The following is a 24236-nucleotide window of genomic DNA, read 5'->3' on the forward strand; positions in this document are numbered from 1 at the left end:
TTTTTATTAAGTGTAAAGGAATATGGTAGCAGCCAATGAACATTGAGCAAGTTCGTGCAAATAGTCCTAGCCCACAAAAAAGAAAAGGAAAAAAAAAAGTGAGACCATATAAATACTTTAATAATTAGTAAAATATTACTGTGATATTTTCTTTTCATAGAATATTTCTCATTAGGTCTTGTTTGCACTACTTCAGTCTACTTGCAGTAAACTTAATTAAAAAATAAAAGGCTGAGAATGTATTAAAACATTAACAAAATTATATTTTTTTTTTTCAATACAGAACGAAATCATTTATTCTAAAGTAGATACAAAAAAACCACAAACATCAGCTGTGTGTCTAGTTTGAAAATTTAGAACCTTTTTTTGTGCATACCTTCTTTGATACATTCTTTCATGAGTTAAAATTCCACTTAAGCAACAAATACTGTCTGATATACTTCTTCGCGAATTAAACAAGTTACCTTAAGCAAAATTGAAAAGTTTAAAATTAACAGAAAGCCACTATTTATAGTAACTGAAAACGCGGGAAAGAACGGCTTGTGTCGGCTCATGCGCCCAAAGGTTTATGTTTGTGCATGTGCACAGTAGTGTGTGTGTGAGGTCGGTGGAATCTAACAAGCTGTCTAATGATTAGGCAAAGTTGTTTTATGATTGGGACTGTTGTTGATTACGCATCATTGACGTAAGTAATATTAATATTAGAATATTATTACAATGGTTATACTCACCACAGTAAAAAACTCAACAACTGCAACATAAAACAGTTGTGTAGATGCGAAAAAAAAATTAACACCTTCTGCTAGAATCTGAAAATTGTTTATTAATTTCGTTTTATTTTGTTATTTAATGCACCAGTGGGGTATGTATTGTTAACTTTTAAGAATTCTCCTATTTTAAGTATTTTTTAGGGCTTAATTTCCTTGAGATTTGAGTGTAAACGATTGAGATAGTGTTCATGCTTGAAAAATGATTGTGCCAGGCATGAGGAAGCACAATGAAAGCAAGTAGGTTCCGGAGAAATTGTGTTTTCTATATGTTTGTTCATAATATTCTGAATAATGATGGTACATCACCGCATAAAAACATTACAATCCTCTAATATGTATATATTTTCTTTTTCTTTGCAGGTGTGATTAAAAGTAACATGTAGGTGTTCATGAGTGTTTTTTTCGAATTTGAAACATGAGTGGTGAAATTGTTGATGCTGATTGTATAGGATTTAAATCCTCATTAATGATGAACTCTGATTCGGAATTGACAGACACTATAAAATTGGATTTGTGTGATGATTCCAATGATGAATTAGAACTCCAACCAGATGGCCTGATCGAAGATAACCTCAAAAAAGAGTATGACGAAACAGAAGTTATGGGAGTGTATGCGAGTGATATAACAACAGAATCAAAGTCTTCACCACTTTCAAAAAGCCGTTACGGGCGAATTCACAAACCAAAGATAGATGAGGACTTCTTTTCGACCGATAAGAAAGTTGGTGCAATACTTGGGCTGAGCATTTTCTGCACGCCGCAGAAAACCAGTGGCACCTCTAGCAAGACTTCTACACCCAGGAAGAACTTGCAGTCGCCCAGTGGATTGGCCAGTGACATCGCGACCACGGATCTGGACACGAGCGCGGAAAACCTATCCAGAACCTACAGGGAGCTATGCAACATCATATTCAGTCCTCAGACGGAGAACTTCAAAGGCTTCAGCAGGGACGTGAGTGGCGCCATTCTGTCGAGTTTTAACGACATGCCGGAGTGCAAGTGGATGCCGGGAGATCTGGCGTGGGCACGGGTGGGCAGTCACCCTTACTGGCCCTGCATTGTCACCGTGGACCCTGCGGTGCAGACATTCAAGAAGATAGGTTTGCGAGGTAAGTACCTATTGTACTCGCAGCACCATGACCTAAGTTTACATCTTGTGTTATGTGTGTGCCCAATCAAAGAAGGTTATATTATATTTAGTTTGTGTGTTTATCCAAAATCCATGATCTACCATGTACCTATACATAACTGTTTTATTACAGTGTGTTTCTACGTGATCTACTGCATCACATACAGTACCTACCATGAGTAAATAGTACATACCCATAGTAAAATGTCACATTACGAACTCAAATGTACTGCACACAATATTTATAATGTTGCATTCACGTCAATTTAGTGACATAAACTTTTCTTACCTCAAATTCCAACCATCTACAATTTGATTGTCTGTGGATTAGTTGCTGTTTTTTGGGAGACAAGAATTTATGAAAAGTTAAACAACTTGTCCAAAGCTGATCAGTTTTGTTATGTTTGCAAATCAATTTAAGGTATTGTTTGCTTGTCTAAGGCTAATGTAGATACTCCATTGTAACCATTTATATCAAAATTAGTGTATTTATAATATAGTCTGATAAACCTAAGTACCATACCTACGATTTTATGGAGTGGCACACTCATTTTTATAGTTGACTTAAATATAGCTTACCTTTGGTATTGATGACAATATTTCAAACATGATTAACCTTTTTTATGTTGGAATTGTTGGTGTAGGCACAATAAATAAAACAAAAAATAACTATAGAGAATGCAAAATTTCAAGAGAAAATGCAATAACAATGGACTAACTTATAACTTATTTGCTATTTATTTAACGTTTAGGTATTTTAATGGATGACTTTGTTTGACCTACTTGTTATCCTAGAAGTGGGATTAAAGAAATATGACAATGTGTTACAGTAGTGTGTCGACTAACCGAGCTTTTATCATCCACACCGACCTAAAGTGTCAATACCAGCAAATGACTTGAAACATTTGCTTTAGGACCTAGACAGTGAGTGCTCTGACTTGCTGAAAATTCAAAGAAAATTAACCTCAAAGATACCATTTACTTGTTAGGCAAATCATGGAGTTACTTATAGAATCTACAATGAAGAAAATCTGAGAAAATGTCACCTTGAAAACTGAGACCATTGTGCTAGTTGAAAAATCAAAATGATTTTCTTATTTTATCTGGGTCATCCAAGATTTTGCTTATTTTTTTACTGCAGTACACCTTAACTTTGTTAATCAAGGCACTACTGTAATAGCATACAACCTAGGATTCACAGCCTGGCTGTGACACAGTTGCTACAAACCCAAATAAATTATCTTGTTTATACTTAAACATAGACCCTAATCTAAACCTAACCTTTAATTTCATAATTAATCATTGTTATTGAATATGAATCAAAGAGATTGTATTAGATGGTTACCTACCTTGTTAACATTTTATTTTTGTTATTAACATTTGTTAATGATTTAAAACCATACAAACTCTTTTATTTTAAAATTCAATTTAAATTGTATTTAGTAAATTGTAATAGAATATAGGACTGTTTGATTGTTAGTTCTTAAAATTTAATATTTGTTAAATTCTTTGATCTTTAGTTGAATTGAAACATTTTTACATCTAAGTGAAGTGAATATTTTTTTTTTGCATTAATAGTAAGGTTATTCAATAATTTATTAAAATTAGCCAACCATGTGGTTACCTTTGTTCACATTCTGGAGAGACTGTGAAAAGTCAGAGAAGTCAAAATTGGTCAGGGAAAGTCAATGATTTTATTTTAAACCCTGGAAAAGTCATGAAAATTCCTTAGTGATAGTAATTTGAGGGGGAAATTGTCATGCTCTAGTTTGCCATCACCCATACTGTGAAATAATTTATTTTTAGATGGTGTTGTAGTGCATGGTCATACATAATATAAAATTGCATTTTCAAGGTGACTACCATATGTTTGGTTCACTGAAGTATGCATAAGGGGGGAAATATTTGAAGATGACGCTATGGCCGAACAGTTCATGCATAGTTGGCTACTGGGTTAACCATCTTTTTTTCATGATGGGATTTGAAAGCTTCCTATCCGATGGAGGAAATGTATTTCTGATTAAGGAAACTATGTAGAAAGATAAGGTATTTCATTTGTATTTTCGTATATCTTTATAAAAATATTCCTGTAAATATTTTAATGACAATCTATGTTACCTTGCAAGATTGATAATTGAGACTGGGGAAAAAGCCTGTATGGACAGGGGAAACTGAAAAATAAAGGAAGTTGTCTAGGGTAAGAGAGTGGGAATCCTGCTAACTTTAGTAAAACATACAAAATGACACAGTGAGCTGAAGCTTTGAATATATATACTGTATAGAAGTCGCCAGCCCAGGTTAAAATTTCTAATACGGTTTTGAGGTAGTTGGTTAATTCACCGCCGCAATCGCCACCATCTCTAGGGCATCGACTTGTGGTGGTCCCTAGCGGGCAAGTGTCGAACTCTTCAAACACCCCTTCCCCCTCCCGTTGAACGAACTCAAGCTGCAGTGAATGATAGGTGGGGGGTGCGGGGAATGACAGCGGGCGACAGTGCTGCGCTCTAACGTGTAAATAACAACTAAGACGATACAGGGCGTTACGGCAGCGCATTGCAGCGGTGAAGTTCCCAAGCTGCTCATCATACGCTTCTGAAAAACGTAGAGTAAATCCTATCCACTCGCGACTTCTATACAGTATATATATTCAAAGGCTGAAGTGAGTGAGGAAGATTGAAAGGAGGGTTGGCTTGGTCATGAAAAAAAAAAATGTGAGAAAGTCCTTCAGTCACCAGAAATGTGTAACTTCGAACCTTGGTAATGAGCAAATTCATGTCATCTCATGTTGCAGATACACTTGTGATACGAAAACTCTGACACAAAACTTACATATAATTCTCTAAAATAATGCCAAACATGATAACTGTGTGCAAATTGTGTTTCAACTAGATTTCTGAACGTGAATCACACACAGTTTTGGCACCCACCACCAGAATTCACTGCTGGAGCAGCTACGTCGACTACTGAGTCATTTCATTAGCATTAGCAGAGCGAAATTTTAAACTATATATATGAAAATGGCTCCCATAGAAGTGAATAAGACTAAACCCAGGCCTTGGGTCTTATTTTTTGACGAGCAGTTTTATTTAAATACTGCTTATCTTGTTAAAATTCACTGAATAGTAAATGCTACAAAATTTCCCTTGTCTTTGCGAACTTTGGTTCAAGTCATCTGCCACAGATGGCAGCACTGTAGTTTCTGTTCCATGCGACATTCAAAAACATTCCATTATCTATAGCACTGCAGTAAAATAATACTTTCGTAAGTTTGGTAAATTATGATTAGGAATTAGGAGAAAATACGAAAAATTATTCAAGGTTCATGATTCAAGGTTTGCCCTTGCCGCTATGCCCCCCGTTTTTTGTTTGTGTATCCACCAGTGCATTAAACCCGCAAATATTACTCCAGCCCATTGTTATAGGTTCACAAAATGACTTCCACCAAGTACCACATGCAGAGAGCTAAGATGAACCTGTGATGCTCCGGCAAGGCATGGCTCCTGCTCAGCAGTGCTACAGACGCCACATTTGTGCTGGGTTCTATGCGAGTCACGTGTCCGTTTGTTTGAGGAGGCGTGCTTGCCTCGTTCAGGACCGACTCAGCACGGCATCCTCTTTACAGGGTTTCCAGCGGGTCACAGAAACAAAAGTCCGGAAATAATTACATCAACTGTGTTAAAAGTTGCAAAAATATTCAAGTTGCCAGCAGCCTTTTTTCTAGCTGTCATTTTGTTTTGGACATCTTACTTACTACATTATGGTCACACGCGTAAAAATGGATGTTGGTAAATATGGCGTTAACTCCGACACTGTTTGACCGATCACCGTGAAAGTTGGCACGTCAAAAGTGTTTTTTTAATGAGAAGGTTTTTATGCTATATAGGTTTTTTGTAACCCTCCACTAGATGGTGCTGCAGCTCATCAGCTTATATACCGTTCAACCAATCGCCATGGGTAAATTAATTTTTTTATATCAGGAAATCATAGGTCATAGATATACAAAAAGAGTGATTGTGTGTCATTTCTCTATGTCCGCCACATGGTCGTATAGTAAGGTCTGGCAACTTCCTATCCTTCTCATTGGCGAGACCAGTCCCTCAGTGAAGCTCGCGGCAGCTAGCGAACTAAATGCGATAATAACAGTTTAGTTTTGAACTTCGTCAATAAATGGCCCGGGTACAATAGCTAGTTAAGTATAGATATTCAAAGACGCTTCTCTTTAATCATGTGAAAATTGCCCCTAAAACGTTTTGACTTTCTATCATGAAAAAAAAGTATGTTCCAAGGAATCTTAGATCTAATTTAATTTCATTTTGCTTCTGATATGCAAACACACTCTTGTTATATGGAGAGAGGAAAAAAGAAAGATGCGGAAAATGTCTTGAAATCAGTAAAAGGCACCGTAGTGGTGGAAAGCAGCCCTGATACTTTGCAGCTTGTTGGTCAGAGGGAGGGAATGCCACTCCTGCTACTGCTAGGTCTCGTAAATATCTCAAGAAAACATGCAACGCATCACACGCATGCATACTGAGATTGCAGCGCGGAAGGCTGCACCCTTCCTTTGCTGCAGTGTCGACCGTGTGTACCCCAGGGACACGCACGAGCACAGGGCGACGACAACACACGGATCTACATTTTCTCAGCCCCCTCTCAATTTTATCTTTTATTAGAGGAACGGGATGTCAACATTATCTGGAAAAAAATTCACAAAAAAAAAAAGTAATGAAATGAATGGTAGTGTTGGTGGAAATTATGGAAGTTTTAATTTTTAAGAAGCCATCCATCGTCATGTCGTCATCCTCAACTGCTTCCAGCCTGCGACCAGGTCGGCGAAGTAAAATGCCTCTTAACTCCCGGTCACTCCCACCATTCCTCCTACTTCTCTCAGTTCCATTTTTCTCCTCTCTCCTGCACTCCTGTAACTATCTGCTCTTCCCACCTCCTGGGTCTGCCTTGGTGTCTTCTTCCATCATTTTACTTGATTTATGTATTTATTTATGTTTTGTTACATACTTACCATCGGCTTATAGCCTTAGGTGGTAGACGCTGTTGCAACACAGGCCTCCCAGCTAGCTCGAAATTGGTCTGAATTGTACATACATCAAAAAACTTAAATTTGTTGAGTTTGTAAATACTATTTACATTTCGTAAAAATGTTGCTCTAGGTGATCATGATGAAAATAGTCTGTAGCGAACAAAGATGGATTTTTACTGCTTTTTATTATCCTTTACACAAAATTCACATCACAAAGGCCGTCATTTTCCGACCACAACACTGTTCCAGATCATTCACAAAACATAGTAAAAACAAAAACAAAAGTTAGTTGCTTCCAGAAAGACAATTTATGTTATAATGGAACCGAAATATCCAGTGAAAAGATTATTTAGTGCTGCTATTAAAGCTCGTGATTTCACACGAACTCATGGTACAATCCAAAGCACTTGCATACTTGGACAAGGACAAAACGTATCACGTTTGGCTCATTAAGGCCCTGCTACAATTGCCATGTCCCTTGGTCCCTTGGTCCATCATGGCAGTTTGGCCCATGCTCTCATGAAAATGTGCTGCCACAACAGTTATGTCCCAAGTTGTCCAAATGTAAACATTTCAAATACCACCACTAGAGTGCAGTAGTTTTGGGAGACATTTTAACGTTACTTTTTTATATTTCTGAAGTGTTGTGGCCGTTTATTATTTGAGAGGCCACAAAATCCCGAAAGAAATTAATGTTTTGTAAACAACGAGCATAATTATAGTTTTTAAAGTTTCTGTCTTTGATGTTGAACAATTCCGGGCGTAATTGAACAGCAATTATTAATATCTCGTCCACCTCGTCCTTAGTTACTTCCATTTTAGCTTCACAGTAGTCAATTCACAAACAATTCACTAAAATTACTTTGTTTATTTTTGTATACTACACCACTACTATTTTCCTGCACGCTTATGTATTTACATTTTTTTTTTTTTCATTTCATCGATATTTGTTTACTTCTTGTTCGCATGTTTTTAAAGTTCTTCCAGCATGGGACACATCAATAAGGGACAAAATTATGAAAGTTCGCCATCTGCATGGGATACGGTGGGATAGGGACGAAGGGACAAGAGACATGACATCACAGGGTCACGTGGACCAATCGGCGAGTAGTGTCCAACGGACATTTGCATGGGACAAGTCAATTGTAGCAGGGCCTTTACGGGCTTAACACAGATGACTGCAGTCAACTAATTCTAGATAAAAAGTCCAAAAATGTTTATCATTCGGCACCGCTCGGACAGCAGCCGCGAAATTTACTTTTCAACTACATAATTACATTTTTTTTTTTTTTGAGCCATAGCCTTTACTCGGCCATTCGGCACCATGATCACACCATGACTAACTAGTAGCTATCGACCTGACTACCTCCGTCCACGAAGGAGGGAAATGGTCACGTGTCACCCACAACCAATCACATTCAAGCCGTAAGACCCAATTTCAGACAATCAGCCAATCAAAGCACAAGTTACAAGAAATGAAACAACTCTGCATACACATATCCAGGGTCTTTCCCTTTTCTGTCTCTTTCCAGTTTTGATGGTACATTTGTCCCGGAACCACAGTTTCTGTCTCTCTTACACTTCAGGGTATATCTGCCTCACTCTTTCCCTCTCTAGCACTGGTTGGTGTAATTTTACAGTCACATTGCATCATCGTGCTTTCAAACAAAGGTAATAAAAAAACAAGTAACGGAAAATATATGACTACAATTAACCGATAAGCCAAATAGGTGATAACAAATTTTTGTGGCATTTAAAATAAGTAAATTTACATACTTAAAAACATGAACTAATGAGAAATAGAGCACTTTGCTAACATATGACTACCTCTGAAACATATAATCGGCTGTTATTTACACTGTTTAAACCGAGAACCTAACCAATTATTGAAAAATGATACAAAAATCATAATAAAATTATTTATGCCAAAGTTTTATATCTAGTGAAGGTAAGGGCTTTGTATGCGACATCACAATACAAATAGCATTAATACATAAAGAAAAAGAAAACAAAAACTAACAGACAATAAAAAAATATACCACTACAGAAAAAAAAAACATTGACACTAAACCAGTTAGTAGACAACAAAGAAAAAACCACATATATTGGACATTTGATAAAACTGAAAAATAACTATGGGATAGTAAGATTTTTTTTACATTTATTCTGTTATCTTATAAAGGGAAGTCCCTTCCATACCTATTGAAATTTGTGAAGTTTCTGTATAAAATTTCATTATTTCTGGTTAGTGAACGTATTAAAGTTTGACTTTTGAATGTAGGTACTCTAATTCCAGTATTATCATAATCTTGGTTATTTTTATTTTTGTAGCAATTATGTACAAATCGTGCATGTAATATTTCTCTTCTTAATGATGAAGACTGAAGTAGGGAGTGTAAATCTACATTTTCATTTAAATTCCTATTTAAATGTATAATTTTGATTAGTTTGTTTCGTACTTTATCTATTTTGTCACTGTCAGTTTTGAATAATGTTGTTTATTTAACCAAGAAAATGTGTAATTTTTGGTGCCCGCTTCACTGGGCCGGGGACGCACCACAACGCCGAATTACCACAATGCCGAAATACACTAACGCCGACAAATATCATTGCAGGACTGCCACAAAGGTTAGGTTATGTTAGACTAGGTTAAGTTAGACTAGGTTCGGTTAGGCTAGGATAGACTAGGTTAAGTTAGGTTATATTACGCTAGGTTAGGTTAGGTTAGGTAAGGTTAGGTTTGATTGTGGTATTTCGGCGTTAAGGTACATTTAAGAAACACACACAATTTCATTCAGTTGTTATTTCGGCGTTGTGGTACACAGCAGTTTTCTAGCTGTCGGTGTTGTGGTCAATTTTGACATTCAGCGTTATGGTATTTCGGCGTTGTGGTAACGACCCCACTGGGCCTCTAGTGTCCTATACCTGGCTGGTGGGGCCGGCACCTGTAGAAGGCACTTTTAAATTGCAGCGTGCTGATGTTGTTGCAAACTATTCGATTGAGCACCTTCGTACGAATCGCACTGCCAATATGGTTGCCATTCCTGTCGTACACTGAATCGACTCCACAGCGAGGAAGGTTATTGAATGACCAGAGACAATTAACACACAATGTAGTTTTTCAAGAAGTTATTCATTAATAACAATTCTTTTGTCAAATATTTTTTACCATTTTGCATAGTTATAAAATTTTTAATAAATATTTCATTTATATTAAAGTGTTTTTTATATTTATCATTTTTCAACGGGCGCCGTGGGGATCTTACAACTACCTAACTAGTAAATAAAATAATGGTCGTGGTTTCCAGCTGGCCCGGTAGTATAATTTTTAGGGGTGATGTTTTTCCAGCTTTTACATTTAATGTAAATTCCTAAACATCATTCCATGATTTGTACAATCGGTAGATGGCATCTTCAAGGTTAATTTTCACTAGGCTTTCAACAGCGGTTAGATCATTATCTAGGTCCTTAAGCAAATTATTCAATAGTGTTTACTGGTAATTTAACTTTAGGTTGGCATGATGAAACATTGGTTAATGGAAGTTCAGTTAATCGAGACACTACTGTTTTTTGTAACGAAAACTTATCAAGAGATCTTGAAATAATATTCGCAGGCTTTCACGGCCATTGTCTGAAGTAGCTTGGCTTCTGGGTTGTAGCCGTGTCCTTGGCGAATAATTCACCGACGTTTCGGTCGACATTGCAGTCGCCATCATCAGGGAGCAGTTACCTACAGTTACCATTACGTAACTGCTCCCTGGTAATGGCGACTGCAATGTCGGCCGAAACGTCGGTGAATTATTCGCCAAGGACACGGCTACAACCCAGAAGCCAAGCTACTTCAGGTCTTGAAATAGTCGTGAAATTGGTGAAGCAAAAAAAAAAACACTGTTTTGTTACGTTGGCCTGTAGTGACAAAGTGAGTGAATCAATAAATATTTCCAGGGTTGAGATGTCGCCTGCTGATCCACGTTCAGTTCTACGGCGACAAAGGTCGCCGGAGCTGGCTGTCGTCCAGCGCCATGCGTGCGTACGAAGGCCTCGACGCTTTCAACAAGCTCTGCGACGAGATGATCCACAAGGTTTGTCCCACTCACCTCGTCTTGGAACTCCCTACTGATATTATAAATGCGAGAGTGTGTTTGTCTTGTTTCTTTCACGCAGCAACTGAGCAACGGATCAACGTGATTTTTTTGAAGTTGTTTATGGTCTGGAGTGTGACATAGACTACATCTAATTATGAAATCCCTTTCCTAACGGAGTGTAAAAAGAGGTAAATTCAGTTTTATAATAGAAAATCATAGGAGGTAGGTCATAAGAGACACAAACAGTGAGTTTGTGTCATTTCTCTGTGTCCGCCACACGGTCGTATGGTAAGGTCTGGCAACTTCGTGTCCTTCTCCTTGGCGAAACCCATCCGCTTAGTGAAGCTTGCTGCTGCTAGCCAACCAAAGGCACTAATAACAGAACTTTGTCCTGCCTTTAATTTGTAACGTGCTATCGTTTGGTGCGTCCATCACGTCTTGTCCAGGGGTTACCTGCTTTCCCACAAAATGAAGCTGAAGATTGGTGTCCTGGTTTTGCTGACCGCATAGCCTTGATGCACTGAAATTGTGCAATCAATGGGACTTTAAATTCAAAATTTCCCTTTTTCAAATGTATGTATGTCCTACAGACTTAAAACTTGGTAGTGATGTTCCTTATATTATTGATGTGATTAGCCTGAGCAACGCCAGGTACTTCAGCTAGTATTGTATATAGCCTAAGTTATGAAAGGTACCTTACATGTATTTATCTACTAGCTGAGCTCGCTACTTCATTTGCTTGGAATTTGGGAATTTGGTTAAATGGGTGCAAAAACAAAGGTTTGCATCCTTTAACTCGTCGGGATCAGTGGCGGTAGTAACGGCGATCTCCCCCCCCCCCCCCCCAACCCTCTTCCATAACTCCTTTAACTAAAAATAAGTGGAGGTATGTAGAAACAATGACTTTTTAGCATGTCAGAAATATGTTTAAATGGCCTAAGTGGCTATTAATTTTCAAATATCCAACCCTCCATTTTACCACCCCAAACGTTTCGGTCATTCTCTTAACCACCCCCCCCCCCCTCCCCCCCTCCCCCCCTCCACCCTTCCTTTGCATTTCACTGCCCAAATTGTCTCTCCCAAAACTTGAACCTTGGTCTGTCCCCAATCTGAATTAAAATTATTGTAAATGGTACTCCATAGCATTTATTTATCTCTTCGTAAAAAAATTTTTCTCCCTCTTTCGTTTTCTATCTACTCTCGCCCACAAATTATTTTTGTCTCCCCGTACTGCCAATCGGTCTACGCTCGCTATGGCTACTGTGTACATGCATGAACGTAATGATAAACAAAAAAATTTCAGGTAAAGCATAATATATGTGTGAATGTAATAATTTGTGTGTGTGTGTGTTCTAGTTCAAATGCAAGTACCGGAAGCTGCGTGACCCTTACATAGTCAGGCCGTCGTCAAAACCAAAGTGGGACACTGCAGTGTGTGAGTCGGAAGCTGTGCACTCATTAACACGGTAAGAAATGTTCAAGGCGTGAGAAGTGTGATTAGATAATATAATTTTGTGTCACTCCGGATTTGTCTTTAACGGGGAAGGTCTGCCCATGTCACATGAATGTTACTTCTTAGTTTTAGAAGTATGCAGGTTGCAGGGTGAGCCTGAATTTGACTGTAAAAAAAACTTCATAAAGTACAAATTAAAATTGAAAAACTTGAAAAAAGTGCAAATGAAACTATCAAAATCGTAAATCAAAAATTTTTTTTTAAAAATGTAGATTTCCACTCCCTTCTTGGCTATTTGTCATCAAAAAGAGACATGTTTGATAAATATTATAAATGTAGTTATTTTCTAGAAAACACAGTCATAATGAACCAATGTTATATACTTAAAAAAATACATGTATATAATATAAACTTCAATAAATATAATAGCTTAATTCCCTCAATTAACAATAAATCTAATACAAAGAAAATATTAATAATACTTAAATTCTCTACTCTATATCATTTATCTCTAATCTATGATCAAATCAATGAGTCTTTACTTCATGTATTGTCCAGTTTTGTTTTTAGTGTTGTCTATTTTTGTGTACTTTATTATTATTATTATTATTATTATTATTATTATTTCATGTCTTTAAACCTGTGTGTTTTTGTAGTTTTGTGGATGGTATTTAAGGATTTGTTTTGTGCCTTTCATCTAAGGCATTCTTGCCTTTCGTAGGCATTTTAAAACTACAAAGAAACCAATAAATTAAAATAAATTTTGGCTGCATGCATGTTATTTATTTATTTTTAATTTGTCACAAGCCCACCACCAGTCGCTAGGGACTTTGGTGTTGGGCATGACTAAAAGATAAAACACATGACCACTTTAGTCAGTCCAAGAATGTGACCGCTGCCAGCCATTATGCACCAGACAGGCTGGCAATACCTGGAGGGGGGGAGGAACCCATCGCATAGGCACTACAGTAACTGGACAACTGGGCAACTGGGTACTTTCTTACAGGGACTGGTACCAGGGTTGGTTGATTTAAACCACAGTTTAAACCAAGTGAGTTTTATTTAAAAAAAAAAATTAAATTAAGTATTTTTAAATAGAATATCCTAATTTTTTTTTAATGAAAGGTATGATTCCATTCTAATAACAACAAAAGTTTGCTCATTTTTATTTCTTGTGATTTACAGGAACAAAAAAAAACTATGTACGAATCTAGATCTTATCGTTTAAATTGTCTGATTAAGATGTAAATTTTACCCAGCTAAATACTACTTTAAAATTAAATAAATTTATTATTTTTTTAAAAAAATATCCTCCTTTGTGAGAAATCCCCGACTGTACTGTAAATCCTTATTCAGTGGGAAACATTCATTCTATGGAGACTCCTCATCCTGTGGGGAAATACCTTTTCTGTGGTTTAGTCCCAGTCAGACGTGCAGATTTGCTGGACTTCTGTTCTTTGATGTTATAACTTTTCTGGTGCTCAACATGAGTGGCAGAAAGCAGGATGTTGTATGGCTTTCATCTGAACATGCTGAGAACTAAAATAAATAATGTAATAAAAAAAGCTGATTTAAATTTTAAAAAAAGATTTGTTTGGTTTTTTATTTAAAAAAAGGTGTTTTTTTTACCATGACTATTACAGGTACACACACGAAAACAAAAATACAATGAAAGGACAGAAAAATACTCACAACAAATGAAAAAAATAGAATAGTGACTTAACATTAACATAGCAGCAAAAAATATAGATAGTTGAGCACAAGCTAAGTATAAGTATTTTGATTCTAATAAAGACAATGGACAAGCAAAAACAACAGTTAAATATCACAACAACTAATAACAAATTAAGGATAAATAAAGTAATAGGGTTTGTAAAGCTAATCAGAAGGTTACAGGAATTATAGGTTTTGTTTTAACTAACGAAATTTCAAATCAACTTTGAGTTTGAAATTAATCTGTAGATACTATCATTATTATTGTGGACTGTACACAAGGAAACGACTAAGCAGCTGTTGAATTGGGGCACTCTAAGGCCAGGATTATCTAAAATATAGTTACATTTGATTCTAGTATTATAACAGTTAAAAGCAAAAAGTGTATCTTAATTCGCTCTACAATCTGAAACAGAAGTTAAAGAAGGTTGAGGAAGAAATATTTAGGGTTAAAAATTTGATAATTTTTTTTGAACATCTTTAATTTTATTATTATCGGATCTGTTAATGCTGTTTCAAATTAAAGGGCATTCTAATTTAATTCTAATTAACATAAAGTTAAAGAATGTAAGTGGAATTAGTAGCATGAAATGTGATGTATGTAATTAAGGCAAGTGTTCTTCAGGAACTATAAATTAAATATTCAACATGTTGGTGAAAGTATAATTTTGAGTCTGAAGTGATGCTAAGGGCTTTTATCAATGATGTTTTGGAAATAGAATCTTTGTCTAATTTGTAGTCATAAATAAGAGGTTTTATATTTCCTTTTAAAATAAATAATTTTGGTTTTTTTTTTTTTATTGTTAAGAGTAACTAAATTCCATTTGCATCACAAAAAAATTTAATTTATATCGTTTTGAATTCGTTGACGGTCTTGGAGTGTTGTGATTGTTCTATAAATTTTTAGATCATCAGTGGAAAGACAACTGTGGTGTGGTTTAAAACTCGGGAAATATCAAAATAAATATGTTACAAAGTAGAGGTGACAATGTATCTCCCTGAGGGACTCCTGAGCTCGCTTCAGACTGGGAGGAAATTTTGTTGTTAATTTGATACATAAAAAGGATCTGTTATTTAAATAGCTGGAGAACCATTTGACTTATTTTTTCACTAGTACCCAAGTGTGATAACTTTCCAAGAAAACTTGAATGATCGACTGTGTCAAAAGCTTTAGCAAGATCAAAATAGCATTAGGATTAAGGAAACAATTAAGTTGGTGGAAGTAGTCATTCCTGGTTTGAATCTATGTTGATTAGTGGACAATTTATTATTTACTTAAAAATTTGATTTTTTTTTTTTTTGTTTTGTGATTTTAGTGTATCCACTTAGTAAGGATATGGTTCGGTAATTGGAGACATTTAATTTAGAGCCGTTTTTATGAATAGGTTACTTTGGGTATTTTCCATTTATTTGGGGGGAAAAACTTAGGAATTTAAACTGGAATGAAATAAATGATTCAAAAGAGCTACTAGTATGTTAGAGTGAATTTTAAAATGAAATTGGGCGTGCCATCAGGATCTGTTGACCTTGAAGATTTGAGGTCCTAGGTACCCAGAGAACAAGGCTTTCTGAAATGAATGATTGATATATAGTGATAGTTATCTTTGGTGAAGGATACAGGGGGATTTTGCATAAACACTGGAAAAATACTGAGCGAAAATATTGTATATATTTATAATCAGTTTTAATGATAATATTTTTGTAAGTTAATTAGAAGTGATTTTATTCCTCTTTGCTTTACAACTTCAAGCCTCATTGCAGTTTTAAAAAAACAGCCTGTTTATAGTTTTGTTGTTGATAAAGGTTGAATCAAACCTTTCTTCCCTGCACTTTTGGTGTGTGGGTTAAAATTTCGGGTCTTGGTTGTTCATGGTGGTTCAGTTCTTGTATTGGTTTGTGTGTTCTTCGCTGTGCCAATCAGCATGGTTGTCAGTTGGCTATGGGCCTGAGTTTTTGAAGCAGTGAGGTAGATAACTCTCTACCCCCGCTCAGTGAATATGCCAGCATGTACTCATTTCATAGTAAATGCTTCAGCTTTTTTTTGAAATTACTAACTCTATAAAACAAGAACCTGTAGATTTATATTGGAACTGAGTAGCTTTAATTTTGTCTATTATTATTATTATTATTATTATTATTATTATTATTATTATAAGCTAGAATTATTCATTTGTTCTTTGATTTGAAATTGGTGTGAAACCATTTAATATTCTGCTTTGCTTTTCTAAAGGACTTAAATGTGTGTAGATGCTAAGTGATCACATTTTTGCATGCATGTTTTAGTTTCATGAATTTATTCTCCAACTTAATGTTTTAATATGGTGCACATATAACTCAGTCAAGATAATTTAAAAGAAAATTATTATTATTTTTTTGTGCAACAGTAGGATACTTGTTAGTGTGTTCCTGCGTGTAACACTGTTATATTATTTAAAAACCCAAAATTGTCCATAGTAGAAAGGCAAGAAAATTTTCCTATGTGAAACATTTTATTATTCTATGTTTTCATTATATTTGTAATGTGCACTTGTGCTTGTACTTAACACTATTTTTTTTAAATTGGTGACATATTACTAGAGACAAGATTTTATAGTTTTATTATCAAACCAATTTCGTTTTTAAAACAATAGTTTTAGATGGTGGTGTTTTTGTATTTTATGAACTCTTGTTCATTCATAAAGATAGAATTTTCAACAATTACGTTGCTTAATTGTTCAATGATTCTCACTTCACAAAAAAGGTGTCATTTTGACTGATACATAATGCACTTTAAGAATATAATAATTTGTAATAAGCATTTCTAACTACTAGGAACAATAAAAATAAATCAGCACATATATATATATGTACATTAGTCAAATGTTCTAATGTCATAATGTAAAAATAAGTTACTAATAATTGTAGCAATATAAAAAAAAATTTCCATCTATTTAGTACATCCATTTTGGTAAGTAGGTAATTATAGTATGTATGGGGACACCGGTGGGTGGTGGGGGAGCCGGGGAGCCACGGCGGCCATCTTGGTTTACGTCACTTCCGGCGACCATCTTGGATTACGTCATTTCCGGGGGCCATCTTGGATTACGTCATTTCCGGCGGCCATCTTGGATTACATCACTTCCTGCAGCCATCTTGGATTTGACCTTGACCTTTGAACCCGGAGGCCATTTTGTTTTTCTAGAACTTTCCTCCATTTTGTTTTCTAGATCATTCCGCCATTTTGAGTTTCGTCCGCCATCTTGAAAATCTTTATTTATTATCCGATTTTAATGAAAAAAATTTAAAATAATTAAATAATCAAAATTTTAAAATAAAATTAAAAACATTATTTAATAAAATTTTAATTAAAAACCTACGCATCGAACACCCCACTCCTCTAAATTACAAATACATCATCTAGCACCCCCACCCCTCTGTTACAATGACATCGTCATCGAACACCCCACTCATTCCTGTTACAATTTTTCGTTACATCCACCATCTTGGAAAATCATAATTATTGACTTAGAAAATCAGGAAAAAAAATATACCATCGTTGTCTGCTGGAGGCAGCCATCTTATTTAGTGGAGACTACCATCTTGATTTCATCTGGTGGGTGTCGTCATCGGTTGTAGGTTTCTAAAGTATGTTAGTGTATGTAAGGTCGAGTTACAATTCTCTACCAACATTGTTATGAACCTTATAGACCAAAATCCACAGAATCCACAAGATCCACAAAATCCACAGTCACTTTGTTGTTGTAACCGACATTTTTTCTTAAAGTCTTATCACTTATAGGTTTTAACTAAAATATATGTTATCAATACTGTCGTTGTGGATGCGTTAGTTAAAGTAATGATAATTTAAAAAACATTTATTACTCCATCTTAGCTGACCAGAAATTTTTCATAGTCCTATCATACATGTAAACATACTAAATAAATTAATGTTTGTGTATTCGTGTTTAAAACTGCATGGAAGCAGATATTTAGGTGTTTGTGTATAATATCATTTCTTAGTGTTCGTGTTTGCGTTCCTGTGTTTAAAAGCTGCATGGAAACAGATATTTTAGGTGTTTGTGTCTAATTACATGATCATTTTACGATATCAAATTAAGTATAAGTACCTTGAGGAATATAGGGCATTAATTAAAAAAAATAATAAGCGATATGTAGGTAAAATTATATTTACTGAATCAAAGAAATATATTGTACAAAACAAAACCCTCAAGGAGAGAAAAATATACTTGTCAAACAAAGCTATAAAAAAACAGAAACTATATACAAAAACGAAAACTGTTTACAACAAAAAGACTGGAACTATACAACAGATAATTCATCTCCAACATAGCCGTGGGGAACCGTATGGATGCCATCCTCACATATTTGGCGCTTATCATCCTCCCATGTTATGGCCAGCTTATTTGTGCTCTCGCTATAGAGCACCTGCTGCCTCGAGCGTATGGCCCTAACTGCTACTCGTCGTGTGTGGTGATCGTGCAGGGCATCCAGGTAGTCACTGAATGTTATGCGGTTTTTGACCACACACCGCTGGATACCCTTGGCCTTCTTCTCAACTTTGTCACCACACTTGTATGCATACAGTTTGGCCCGCAGACCGACAAACTCACTCATCACTTTCCCCCCACACTCATCCTTAAACTTTCCGACAACCTTTTTGTTGATGGGGGAGAAGCAAGGGTGGTCGGAAGGGTAGCAGCTGGTGTCGAACTTCTCCATGAGTGTAGGATCGGCTTTGAGGTCATGGTAGAAATCATCGGTTTGTATCTCGTATACGAAACTATCGGTGTCCATGTATGCCAGATGAATGTTTTCTGCATATCTGGGTTTCATTGTGCTGTAATGGAAGTCGTACATGAGTGTTTTTGAGAGATCAAGTACTGCGAGTCCGGCATAGATTGGCTTATCGAAAATTATGGTCTCATGGTTCAGATGGACTAGAGTCAAGTTCGGTTCATACATTGTGCGGTCCTTGAAGGATGGACGACACACCAGTTTCTTGAACCGCTTCTCGGAACATACCAACTCAATTTTGAGCCTCCGCCTCTTGTTCTCCATCAGTTTCCCGAAAGTACTGTTTACAACGAGCTTAAAGAACTCCTTCTCGAATTCGTTGGCTGCAGCCTTGCGCTTATTGGTGTTGAGCTTAATGTATGGCTCCAACCACGCCGACTGCTCAAACTGGAGGACTCTGTGTACCTTAGTAACTATCAACCCATGTGATACTGCTTGCTGGAGGTTTCTGTAGTGTACAATGTAATGTTCCTTAATTTCTAGTGTTGTCATGAGCTTTGATTGTTTGGAGCCGGGCGGACATTGATTGATGGGGAGAAACGGAAGGTCTTTGTGACTTTCGTGGAGTTCAGTAGGGTACTCCACGTCACATTCGATAATGTACCCGATAGGAGAATTTTCTGGAATAGTCATGACATCAATAGATGTGTCTGACCATTTGAAATGTCGAATCGGAAGCGACAGCGACATCGCCCACCCGTACAAATTATTTGCATCAATGTACTGTAGATATGTGGATGGCTTGGACACATCATGTGTCTCAGGAACGTATTTGTTGTTACCCACACAATGACGTTTGATGCTTTGCGCTACACCCCCACGAATACCTGCTTCCACAAACATATACATATCGTAATCTGTCAGAAGCTCGAGTTGTACTCCTGTGGTGCGAAGCATCGCATCGAAAGCGAACCCAGGACAGGAAATGTAGTGTGACGGGTCTAGACTGTACGTCTCCAAGCAAAGACTGCGAAAATTCTCGAATACGTCCGCCAAAATCAGGACATCCGTCTTTAGGTACAAGTCAGCGTACTCCCCCAAAGTAGCACACTGAAACTTGTCCCAGACATTTTGTGCGTGAGAGTAATCCGCCTCGGAAATACCAGAATCAGTCAGAATATTAAAGAACTCATCGATAGATGGAAGACTAGTATCGTCTAGTCGAGCAAAAGAATCAACGAAGTCGTAGGGGAAGACTCCCTTGCGAGTAACCAACTCCAACTCATCAGGAGCGAAAAACTCAGCAGTACTGACAAACTTGTCTGCAGGCAAGAACTCTGCGAGCGAAGCAAGACCCCGACTCATGAAACGGAACGTATCGACAAACTGAATGCTGAACTTATCATGCAACTTCTTGGAAAAAGTTATCAACTTCTCTTCCGAATTAGGAATGATGAAGATGTCTTTAGTGTCGTACCCCAACTTCCTGATAATGAAGTTCTGGTCGTACGCCAGGTTGTGGAAGAACACAATCATCTTTTTTGGTCTGCGCCTGAGAAGGTTGCAGTCATTACATGCAGGTCCAATAAATTCGCCGGTGAAGTGATTATGATCACGAACTTTCTTTACGACCCCTCCAAACTTTCCTCCACAGTAGCAACAACACCTTGCTTGCAGAAAAGCAGTGTTTTGTGCATGTGTGAGCGGAGTCATAGGAACAGACATAGAAAATATTTTCTGCACGTCATGTCCAATCTCCACAATGCGGGATATGAATTTATCTTCTGCGTCACAACCGCGATACACTTCAGGCTGTGAAGGAAGTGAAGAAGTGAGGTGTACTGGAATCACGGAGTTATCTGCTTTCACGTAAATGCAGTAGCTGTACGCTTTATGCTTTTGATACTGCAGTGTGTATGCTTCATCAGGATTCGGGTGACATGTATGGATTTTCTCCAGAATAGCTTCAAAGTCGCAATATACCACGATGGGAATTTTATCACTGTGATGGAAGTTTTTGAACTTCAAAACAGGAGGCAAACCATTTTCATCAACCTGGGGCATTTCCATCCTAACAGCAGCATGCTGTTTACAGAGCTCACTGTGTTTTTCCAAACACTGAAGACCAGTAAGCCCGCTAACCCTATCCTGATCATCATAATGCTTGAAGCATCTTTTTCAAACATGAATAGCCTCAGTGTGTGTAGTGATTTGGGACCGAACCAGAGCAGAAAAATTATTGATGTAGGCGAAATGGGACGAATTGTCATTGACCAAGAGCAGAAGATCGAAATGATGTTCTTTTTCTTCAGGAGCGACTCGTGCAGGAACAACATTCAGATTCTCGTCGATACTGTAAATGTTGATGGAGACTCCGGGGTTCTATTTTTCAAACAGCGGTATTTGCTTGATTGGAGTAGGGGAGTCAATGTTGTTGAAGTTGAACTTCCCCTCCAAGTCATGGTAGCGCTGGTTGACACGTTCAGGATGCTCACCTTCCACGTACTTAACAAGAATTGACCACTTGAAGCACATGTGGTCTTCGAGGTTTTGCGGATTGATCACAGCGTATTTGTCTTTGATGGAAGTAGGTAATTCAATGTAGGAGCTGGCACGGAGTGGATCAAGCTTGTTTATTCGGAGTTGAAGTCGCTTAACGGCCGACAAAGTCCATCCGGACCCCTTACCCATGTAATCTTCCTCCTCCTTGCAGATCTTGGAGATGGACTCGGTAACTGCCTCCTCCACCTCATGAACTGCGTAGAGGGGAACATTCATGGTTTTGAAGGCCCTCTTGTCTTCACAGGCATCTACTGGTTTTTCGTAGTCGCACTCAAGAACGACATTAAACTTCAGCAGTCCATTCTCTTCAATCTCCTCCTCAAGTTGGCTTATTATTTTTGCCTTGATGGAGTCCAGGTACGTACAAATGTCCTTGGCAGAACTTGACGTATTTACAGCAGCATAAGTCTTCAAGTTACCCTTGAATCCCACTTCGGCGGTGATGAAGCCATGGGTATTGGCCAAACCCGCGCCGGTCACCACCTTTGTTCGGCTGGTCGATGGTTTAGGCAGTACTGCTGGCTTAACTGCTGCCATTCTCTGCTTCTTTGTTGGAGGCGGAGCAGGCCCCTTGCACACCTTAATGTGGTTGCGAAGAGTGTCAGCCCTGACGAACTCTTTAGCACAGTTCGTGCAGGAATGTGCTATGCGGTTAGGGTTAAGACCGCAAGCCGACTTCTCATGTAGTCTGGCGACATCAGCACGGGCGAAGGCCTTATAGCAGAAGCTACACCGGGTGCCTGATGTCGTGGCGACAGCACCAGTACATGTTGACAGGTGCTGCTGCATCTTGTCGCTGCGTGCGACCATCTTGCCACATAGGTGGCACTGCTGGTAGTCACGATGCTGGTTCTCGGCACACTGTCGCTCGTGCCGGTAGCGGTTCTTAGCTGCCGTGAAGGTAGCAGAGCAGAAACGGCATTTCTGCGCGGTAAATGCCATCTCGACAATCGGTAGACTGGTCTCAACGTACGGAACACGCGAAGGAAGCTCGACGTACGGAGAACTATAACATAAGAATAAAGAAAACAATGTAGCTAGATGTTACATGAAAACAAACATATCCTCAAAACTCTAGCCTCAAGCTTTCTAACCTAAACTACTAGCAATGTTACTAAATAAAAAAGTTGCAAACATAACCTCAAAACTCTAGCCCTCAAGCTTTCTAACCTAACTTGATAGCAATGTAATAAATAAAAAAGTTACAAACATAACCTCAAAACTCTAGCCATCAAGCTTAATAACCTAACTTGATAGCAATGTTACTAAATAAAAAAAGTTGCAAACATAACCTTAAAACTCTAGCCCTCAAGCTTACTAACCTAAACTGTTAGCAATGTTACTAAATAAAAAAAAGTTACAAACATAACCTCAAAGCTACTCCTTCATTCATGTACAATCCTAAAAATGGTAGAATATTTAAAGTACTGATAAAAGTCAAAGCTGAAAAATATTCAATGTTAACTAAAAATGATTGATTACATAACCTCAAAACTACTCTAATGCACAACCCAAAAATGCTAGAATTTTAAAGTACTGTTAAAAGTTTAAGCTAAACAATTCCTGGTTACCCACACATAAGTGTACAGAGAAAAAAACTAGTTAGCTGATAACCTACGAAAAAGCTGAGAAACATTCAATGTTAACGAAACATGTAGCATACCTCAGAAAAAGATGAAGTGGAGCTGTAGAACACAAAGTAGCGTTGGCGGTAGAAATCGTGGTAGCAGCTAAACTCACACACGAACTAGCTCACTCAAACTCCAAGATTACAATGAAGCTCCGACAGCTAATCCCGGCCTTTTATAGCCGCGGACCTGCTTGTTCTTGGAAAAACCATTAGGAACATAGTATTTTTACCGAACCTACCAATAGGAACATAGTATGTGGAGGGGAAGTACCATTGTCTTCGGAAAAACCCAGCATGACTCATGCGCAGGTCGTAGCAGGTCTGTGAGGGGTGGGAGGTAGAAATGTAGGTAATAACTTAACATAGGAAACCACTCTCGGGTAAAACCACTAATGACCTAGGTGATGAGAGATTAGGTCGCGAGGCACTTCATGCATCGTGACTCATCACTCAGAAATGTCGTCTCGCAGTGCCGAGGGGACCCGAACAATAGACTTGACCGTGCATGTCACAACAGATCCATTAGTCGCCCGACTTTGTGGCGCCATGAGGCGCTCAGGTAGCAGTCATGGTCTACGGCAACAGACTCGTTAAAGTGTCATTACGAAGCACTCAAGCTGAGTTCGAGGAAAATACAGCTAAATATTCATTATAGATATGTAAGGAAATAAATAAAAAATAAATCGGGTAAGTTTAATACATTTGTTAAAAGTAAGAACACATTACAAAACTACAACATTAAAAATTTAACCTACATTTATTATGACCAACATTCGTTTAAAATTTTTTAGCATTTCATTGCGAACAATCAGTTGAACATCCACAGAATGACACATTTTGCTGATGTTCCAGGAACAAACCCTTTTCACAACCATTTAAGGAGACTTTCCTTAAGCTCTCTTTTCATTGGTCAAATAAAACATCTCCCTCTCTTCCCCTCATACAATGATGCTGCTTCACCATCACGCTAAAATTCTGTAAGACCAAACAAAATATACTTCCCTTAAACCTTATGGTAGAAATTTCATCCTAGGATGCTGTTACTGCATCTAGAAATTAAAAATTATATTATCTCATACAGGTTTTATTTACATGTTAGACTTAACCATCATACCACACACTGGC

The 24236-nt window shown here is 37.4% G+C and overlaps 1 protein-coding gene across 1 annotated transcript in view; it reads left to right on the forward strand.

Annotated features, from left to right (window-relative positions):
• Positions 1–408: 408 nt before the first annotated feature.
• The window catches only part of LOC134540852 (histone-lysine N-methyltransferase NSD2), a 95876-nt gene continuing 72048 nt past the window's right edge, over positions 409–24236 (forward strand). Inside the window, exons 1-4 of the mRNA XM_063383849.1 lie at positions 409–685; positions 1131–1879; positions 10880–11016; positions 12376–12485. Of these exons, the coding sequence (XP_063239919.1) occupies positions 1186–1879; positions 10880–11016; positions 12376–12485 (941 nt within the window). The 5' untranslated portion in view covers positions 409–685; positions 1131–1185. The remainder of the gene's footprint in view (positions 686–1130; positions 1880–10879; positions 11017–12375; positions 12486–24236) is intronic.

Source organism: Bacillus rossius, chromosome 17 (genome assembly GCF_032445375.1).
Source record: "Bacillus rossius redtenbacheri isolate Brsri chromosome 17, Brsri_v3, whole genome shotgun sequence".
NCBI lineage: Eukaryota > Metazoa > Arthropoda > Insecta > Phasmatodea > Bacillidae > Bacillus > Bacillus rossius.